The sequence below is a fragment of the Sphaerodactylus townsendi genome, linkage group LG13, assembly GCF_021028975.2.
Source record: "Sphaerodactylus townsendi isolate TG3544 linkage group LG13, MPM_Stown_v2.3, whole genome shotgun sequence".
Taxonomy (NCBI): domain Eukaryota; kingdom Metazoa; phylum Chordata; class Lepidosauria; order Squamata; family Sphaerodactylidae; genus Sphaerodactylus; species Sphaerodactylus townsendi.
In genome coordinates this window covers 29,594,961-29,603,335 of record NC_059437.1, presented here as the reverse complement: position 1 = coordinate 29,603,335, position 8,375 = coordinate 29,594,961, and the positions used below count along the sequence as shown (strand labels likewise).

Sequence of the window (8,375 nt, the reverse complement as noted above, 5' to 3'; positions counted from 1 at the left end):
CAGAAATGGGTTCCATGAACCCATTCTGCCTGTGCAGAATCAGTCTTAGGAAAACTCCACACCCTCCAAACATTTCTTGCCTTTCTCCTTCTTCCCTGGAAATAGAGTACAATCTTTCCTGTCCCTAAGCATAAGAGGTTTTATCCCAGTCTTATTGATCTTTCACTCCCTTTCTAGCATTTCTAATTTCTTCAGGTCCCCACTTATCAACCATTGCTGATATTCACCTATTTTCTTTAGCCACCTCTTGCCCTCCTATCTTTCACCCCCGCCCCACTATTGCCCATTAATAATTTTGACTGTGTGGATCACTAAAAGCTATGCCTTGTTTTGAAGGAAATGGGTGTGCCTAAGTATCTGATTGTTTTTATGCATGACCTATGCTTTGGACAAGAGGCTACTGTTAGGACAGAGTATGGAGAAATAGGATGGTCTCCAACTGGCAAAGGCATTAGACAAATATGTTTTTATCTCAACATTTCTTCAGTCTGTATGTGTAACCCCTGTGTAAGAATGGGATGACCCAGAAAGGGGTGGAGTCTGAACAGAAGCAGAATGCTGCAGAACTCATGAGGTTGGAGGAAGCAAGGCTACCAGGCTGGGACCTTGATTGATTTTATTAAGCCCTTAACACCTTGTTTAAGGTAACTGCAATGTTGTGGGGAACTAGTGGGAAGGGAGTGTATTTTTTTTTTGCTATATTGTAAATGTTAGAATTTATTGTTTCAGGGTTTTTGTGAATGTAAATAGTGAGAGTTTTCTGGGAACCTTCATCATTTTGAAGCCCGTTCACCAAGCCTCTGAAGTTTTCAAAACCAACCACCAGCAAAGAAGAATTGGACTTGGCAATATCAGTAGACTGTAAATAAGGACTTGAAAATGCAAACTTAACAGGACTGCAAAGTGTAAATGTTAAATGTTTTAAAAGTGTTATTTGTTAAGTGAAGTAAACTGTTCTGTTTAAATTTGGTTCTTTGCAACTCCTTCCAAGTACTGCCCCACAGAACCCACAGAAAGAGGTTACATATGCAGAACATATCATAAGGAAAGCTGGATAAGAGTTAAATAAAGCTGGAGCGAACATTAGGCAGGTGGGGGGAGACATTAACAAATTGAGCTATGTCAACGATACAACATTACTGGCAGAAAATAGCAAACCATTTGAAGCTACTGCTGATTATATGAAGGAAGCCACAACACTCAGTTTGCAGAACTGTTATCAATAGGATATGTTGGAACTGGAAGCAATTTGATGGTACTTAACACACATATATGCATGCACGCACACACAATAGCAAAGAGCCTCAGTCCCAACCCCAATATTTCTTGCCTCTCAGCTCCATTTATTTCAAGCCTTCTGCATCTACTTCTCTCTTCCCGCAACCATTTTGCCACCACATTCCCTTCCTTCTTAATTCCTGTATCTAATTAAATTTCCTGCCTAGCCCACTTACAGTGCCATCTAACAACATTTTCTTGGGAGTAAGCCCCGTTGAATAGACTTGACCACAATACCTGGTAGACCAGTTTAGAATGCTTTCTAATTGGTCTGTAGCCAGTGTGAGGTTTTTATCACATCAAACTGACTTTTTATCACATTAAATTGACTTTTCCTCACAGAAGGTAGACTGCAAACACACTTTTTCTTCTCAACTTGTCCATCAGCTAGTATCAGAGGCTTAACAAAAGCTAATGTAGATAGAAAGGCAGAACTTGAAAGGGTTAGAAATGGTCTCACACCTTCCTTGGCAGCCTGTGGTATTCTATCTGAAAACCATCCTATTACAGAACCCCTTTTGTGATCCATATTACTCAAATTATGGGCAAAGATCTCCCTTAGCTTTTTGTAACCAATCAGTTCAAATGCCATTCTGAACGCACCAACCTGATTGCACCTGAGGCACACAACACTGACTCCTGTAGGCATTTGTAGAGATGAACTGCCTTTGGGAATAATGCTTTTGAACTCATTAGGGTGGGTTTTCTTTTGTCAGTTATAAAATGGTAGGACAGAGAAGGGTTATTAGTAGGGTTAGTAAAACAGTCCTTTTCAGCTGGGTTTTCTGACTATTTTTTTCCTGACTGGTAAGCAGTGAACAAGGAGCAAAATTAAAATGGTTTCATTCCCATTGTGTCTATTTGTTTAAAACTCACGTTTTTAGTAATATTCTATCTGGAAAAAGCAACAACAAACTAAGACACAAAACAGAAATAAAAAAACAGAATTAACAAAGTGGTGGGTGGATTATTTGATGTAGATGCGTTTATGAATAATGAAGCTTCCTGAAGCACAGGGAAAGGCAGGGTAAACATTTTAAAATAAATTGAAATACAAGATGTCAGACAGATGAACTGCAGCAGAAGCATACACTATAGTGAGAGGTAGGGTACTGGTACAAGATGAAAGTAAAGTTAGAATTTTGCATAATATTGTAAACTGCTTCTGAGGATCAAAAAGCTGGATACAATATAGAAAGAATTGTGGGCTTTGCAAAGCTTGTCAAGGAATACTGGACAATTTTGCAATTCTGAGCTGCCTCCTGCAAGGAGAGGCAGTTTGTTGCAGAGCTGAACACCTCCCCAGCAGCACCCCACCCCCACACACCCCCGCCAGCTGCAGAGAAGGCTCAGTCCCAGGCCCTGCCTCTTCCTGCAGGCCGCAGTGTTGCTATGCAACCACTGGCAACAGCAGTACCTCCTCCTCCTCCTCCTGCGGCAGCCGGAATCAACTGGAGAAGAAAAGCCAGTTCTGGGGGATGCAGGTAAAATTGAGGACATAGGATCCCCTTCAGACTATACATTCAATTTTATGTAATACACCTCTGTTGACCATATTTATGTACTGCAGCCTCGTGTGGATTGAATGTTTATCTGTATACACAGCTTTTGTTTTGTTTTTTACTGTTCTTTTTTGACTTAACCGAGTTGTTGAGTTTTTCCCTGATATTTGATTCACCAATGTGATTAGAAAATGCTGAATTTTTGAAGTTCTAAATAGTTTTTGCATGTTAGATAGAAGTATAATATATGCAGAAGTATGAACGTGTGCTCTCCCTACAGAAAATGCCAAAACTTGAGAGAATGTTGTGACGTTGAGGAAAGTACCTTTAATCCTAGATGAATCTGGAGAATACTGAACTATAACACGTTTCCCTCACTTTTGGACATACATGACTGTAAGGGGGTTTTATGGGGTCACAGCAGACATTCACTGGATTGTGCTGGATTGTCATCATTTATAAATGACTGTCAACACACTGACTAAATTTGAAGCATTCACTGTGATACAACATTTATGAAACTGTACTCTCTGGCAAGAAATGGAGAAGTTAGCATTTAACAGGTGTTTAGAAAGTTTTAGCTGAAGACCCCATGTTATTTTTCTGACAGGACTCATACCTTCAAAGCTGCATAACAAATTAAGTTGCAGTTTTTCCTGCCTTGCATTTCCAAGTCGGGGGGGGGGGGGGGGACCCTCACCTGTTGAATGTTCCTGTCATGCTACAGCAACAGCCCTGCCATAATTGAGAAACAGAAACCATAATTTTTCAGCCTCAAATTTTGCTTTGGGGGTTTAAAAGTGGGTGGGTGAGTGGGTAGTCATTTTAAACATTCCTAGCTTCCCAGTTTCGTCTTTTGAGTTAAGTGTAGGGAGAAAAGGATGGCTGAGCAAACAGTGTTGTCAGTAAACGTGGCTTAATCCACAATTCTTTCAGTTCTGGAGGAAAGCAACTGAAACCCTGCTTTATTCTTCAGGTCCATGCATTTGCAGGCTGGCAGGAGTCCTGTTAAGGCAGCTCTGCACAGTTGGGTAGCTGGTGTTCAAAACAGGGGAGCAGGAATGGAATATATTAAGGAACCCTGTAAATCAGACCCACAGAGGAACAATCAGCAGCACTGCAGACAAATTCAGAACTGGTTGCCTCCATTTCATAGTACGTTACAAATACATCACAAATGCTTTTGAATAATAATCACGACAGAGCTTAAGAGGGTCAAACACCAAGTTAGCTGTTACACCATGAAGCAACTTTCAAAATGTTTTTAACGAAAGAAAAGTACTAAATATGGTTTACGTACTAAATATGGTTTACTTACTAAATATGGTTTACAAAGTTCAGCACCCAGCGCTGCATAACACCAAAGGGTCGTTGCTAATTTTGGCACAAGAATGGATCCTGGGTCCTACTCTCCTCTGCCTTGATCATAGCAAAGATTGCCATGTTTACTTGAAAGGAAGATGACATTGAATGCAAGGTGATTCCCCCTATTACAAAGTTGTTGTTTTTCAATTACTGTCCATAACTTTACCTTCTGTGAGAATTTGATGTCACGTGTGTTTCTTTAAGGTAAATAAGGTAGTTTCTGAAGCCGTAGCACTTTCTGTGTTTTTGTTATCCTGATTATAATAAACTACTGTGAAAAATGAGAAGGCAAACTTAAGCAGGTTTACTCAGAATTCTAACAAGTAGGGTTGTTGTCCAACTGCCAGGAGAAAACATGACCTGTCCCTTTAACAGAGACTTAATGGAATGCTATTTACTGGGTGGTGTTATCTAACTCCATGCCATGAATGTTACTTATTTACTTCATTTACACTCTGGGTTTCTCCTGAGGAGGGATCCAAATCAGGTTAAGTCCATTCTCCTCTCCTCCATTATATCTTCACAACAACCTGGTGTAGTAGGCTGAGAGTTTGTGACTCGCCCAAAGTCACCCAGTAAACTTCCACGACAGAGCAAGAATTGTTGCCTGGGTCTCCCAAATGTCCTAGTCCAGCACTCTAACCACTACACCACAGCAGGCTTCAGTTGCTCATTTCTAAATTTTTAACATTTTTAAAGGAATGGGACAAATGGCAACTTTTTATTCAAGGCTCCTCAGTGAGGCTTACTCTTAGGAGACTGACTGTAAAATGGCACTGTAACTATAACTGCCATTCTAAAAAGAGTTGTACCCTTCTGCTTTCATTGACTCCAATGGACTAAAGTGTGTGTGACTCCCTGTGAATGTATTTGTTTATTTGGCTGGTACCCTCCAAGGAGCTAAGGTTGGTTACCCTGTTCCACCCTGCTGCATTTTATTCACAAAACAACCTGTGATGTAAGTTAGGCCCAGAAATACTGGTTAGCTTATATGTTTAAGTGGGAATTTGACCCTCCTCCATCTAGAAACCCCAGTTCAAACTTTTTCATTCAGAAGGTGTCTGTAATACTTGTACAACATTATGATTTTGTGATAGTATAACTGAGTAAACATTAGACATATCCTAAACAGTTTGTCTTTGGGTTGGAAGGATGCAACCTCACCTACCTGTAAATGTCCTATTACAATCAGTAGGTTTTACTTCCAATTTGGCATGTTTAAGTATTCCAGTTGAATAGCCATGTTAGTCTGTTGCAGCTAAAACAAAAGTGAACTAAAGCACTAACAGATTTATTGTGGTATAAGCTTTAATGGACCGACAGCCCACTTGGGACAAATGTCTTGGTTTTTAAGATGCCACAGCATATTTAGGAGTAGTGTGTTTGACCATGAAAACTGTCTTATTTGTATTCCACCAACTGTTGATTTTAATTTTTTTCCTGATAGATGGATGCATCTGAAATGGAAAGTTCAAGTCAGCACTGGGTAGAGATGCTTTTTTCTCCTCATTTTAGCCCGGATGATTTTTTAAATCAGGCCCATCATCCCGAACCATTGATTTGTGAAAATATGAATGTAGCAAGAGCGAGCAAAAGAAAAGAACTCTACAATATGGCAGTGACCACATTTCAAGAAGAAAGCAGGTTCCATAGCAAAGACTCTACTTCCAACTTTGTAAAAAAGCACGAGCCAAGCTTAGCTGAGGCAGAAATAAACAATTCAAAGGAGGAAGCAGGAGGAGATTCTGCCTGCTGGGGATCTGCTAATTTAGATGCTAGATCTGAAAAAAACAGTGAGGAAACAGAAGGTCATTGTATCTGGAATGCAAAGGAATTTGCAGCTTTAAGAGAAGAGATGCACAAGGAGCATTCAGAAAGCATCTTTTTAAAACTTCAGCTGTCCTTCCTAAAAACAGAGCTGGCAAAACTCAAAGATAAATGCAAAAAATTAGTAGCAGAATTTGACCAAACGAAACAAGAGTTGAGCAGTTGCAGAAGAGAGACTCTTTGCAAGACTGCCCAGTTAGAACAGATTCAAATACATAGTTACAAAAAAGATGCTAAGATTGAAGCTTTACAGCAAGAACTGCATGAGAAATCAGCAAACCTCAGAAGTTTAAATGCAGACTTGCAGCAAGGACGTGGAGAAATTCTGCATTTAAACCTTCAGAGGAAAGATTTGCAACAAGAGTTAAAGAAGCTAAAAGAACAGCACCATTTAGAAAATAAGTTGTCTGCGGAAAAGGTGAAACTGCACTGTGAGGCAGAACTTAGAAAAATACAAAGAGAGCTACAGGTTGCTAAAAGGGAACTGGATGCAGAAAAAGCCACAAATGCTCAGAATGCTAAAGTTTTAGAAATGCTTAAGAAACACTTTTTGGCCCAGCCATCACCTGATCCAGCTGAGACTCTGAGAATTTGTTTTCTTTAACAGAAATGCAAAAAAAAATTTTTTTTTTAAAAAGATGAATGTGAGACCTCAAATCTCGACTAATCTTGCAGGGTTTTTGCTTTGTTTTCGTCTGGGAGGGACTTTTAAAATGCACTCATCTGTGATGATAAAACAGTGTCTCTTTTCTTCAAAGTCTTGTTTTTGTGGGGGATTCAGATTTGATTCCATCTCAGAGAACCCTTGTGAGTCTTAAAGCCACAGGCCTCTATTGTGTCATCTTTTTGCAATACTAGCCAGCTTTTTTTTTCCACGGGAGAACAGCTTTACCAAAGAACACTAGTTCTTATTGAGAGAATGTCTGGGATGCTGTCTGGGATGCTGAGTTTCAATGCACCATTTTATATCCCTCACTGTTTATTGTGTGGACTCACAAAAGGAGGATAAACTAGTTTTTAACATGCTGTTTTTGCCTGTATATTAAATTAGTAAAATTGAGAGTCCACCAGATTAAAATACTCTGTGATAACAGTAAATAAAAATACAGCAACCATCATGATTTCTGTAGTCTGATTTCTTTTCTCCGTGCCTTTATTTATTTATTTGCCATTTTGCTCTGTGTGTATTTATTTTGCCAGTACCACATGCAGTTTTCATAATTAACCAGTAGGGGGTAGTCCTTACCCAACTAATCTACATCTGTGGGGTACTTTTAGATGCTAGTACAGAAATATGAAAAGGAGACTTTTCTTGCATCAGCTTGAGGAGAACATTTGTAAGTTTTGGGGTTTCATTAGTCAAAAGGGAGAAGTCACTAAAAGAATTGTACCTGGTAATTGGATGACAGCCTTGCAATCTATTTGGGACTGCCCTCAGAAACAATTAGCATAAAATTGTGCAGCCTGTTTTACATCAATCACGAATACAATCCACAAAATACTTTTTATTAAACCAAAACAAATATAACAAAATAGCATGCAGGCTATTGAGTTCTCCAGAGTGGATGTTACAAAAGCAGCATGGCTGACAACATCGAAGGTTTTGTCGTGGCTGCTGATTTGTTTCAGAACTCAGGAGCCGAGCTTGTGTTGAGCTCAGTTGAAGTCACGGATGCACTGGAGTTGAACCTAAGTACAGAAACCAATTTTTAACTCCAGTGGTCAGGAAAGCCTCAAAGTCCTTTATGATCTCACTGGGACCCACTGGAGAACCCCATTTCCCACTATATACCTCTTATCACTGATCTCCTCACAGCAATTTCTCCTGGCTTTCCCTTTATTTAGGGAAGTGAAGCTAGCCACAGCCTGTCCCCAAGGCTTTTTCTGTGGCACCTTACTGAGGTACTGAATTAGTTGCCACCAGAAATAGAGTTGGTTCTTGAGAATAATTTCTAACTGTGCAATGGAGGGCAGACCTCTAACTTCTGTACATACTGTTCTGGGTAGATAGGCTTGCAAACCTCAGGGTAGAGCCTGGAGATCTCCAGGAATTACAACTGATCTCAGGACTACAAATTCTGCTGGAGAAAATGGTAAATTCAGAGTGTGGACTCTATAGCATTAAGTCCCTCGCCCAACTCCGCCCTCCTCAATCTCTTCCTTCCCCCAAACCTCCCGGAATTTTCCAACTCAGAGTTGGCATTTTGATTCGCAATTGAGAACTAACATTCCACTTGGAAATCCTTCCATCACCTAAGCCTTTCAGCAGGCTTCCAAACAGCACCCTTACTGGCTATTTTCAGATATCTGTAAAATCCTTTTTTTCTCCAGAGCATTTCTTTAAAAATTAGTCAGTGAGTTTTTTATTATTTATTTGCGGTCCAAAGATTCGATTTACAACAA

General features: G+C 39.8%; 1 protein-coding gene across 3 annotated transcripts; it reads left to right on the top strand.

The window, feature by feature from the left end:
* Nucleotides 1-588: 588 nt before the first annotated feature.
* CCDC160 (coiled-coil domain containing 160) lies at nt 589-7,093 on the top strand. 3 transcript variants are annotated; one of them, XM_048513699.1, is made up of 3 exons: nt 2,733-2,762; nt 3,757-3,935; nt 5,593-7,093. In XM_048513699.1, the coding sequence occupies exon 3, from the start codon at nt 5,593-5,595 to the stop codon at nt 6,574-6,576; it is 984 nt and encodes a 327-aa protein (XP_048369656.1). In that variant the 5' UTR covers nt 2,733-2,762; nt 3,757-3,935; the 3' UTR covers nt 6,577-7,093. The 3 variants fall into 3 exon arrangements, with proteins under 3 accessions (XP_048369657.1, XP_048369655.1, XP_048369656.1); XM_048513700.1 differs by lacking the exons at nt 2,733-2,762; nt 3,757-3,935 and adding an exon at nt 589-644; XM_048513698.1 differs by lacking the exon at nt 3,757-3,935 and having other exon boundaries at nt 2,669-2,762.
* Nucleotides 7,094-8,375: the final 1,282 nt, after the last annotated feature.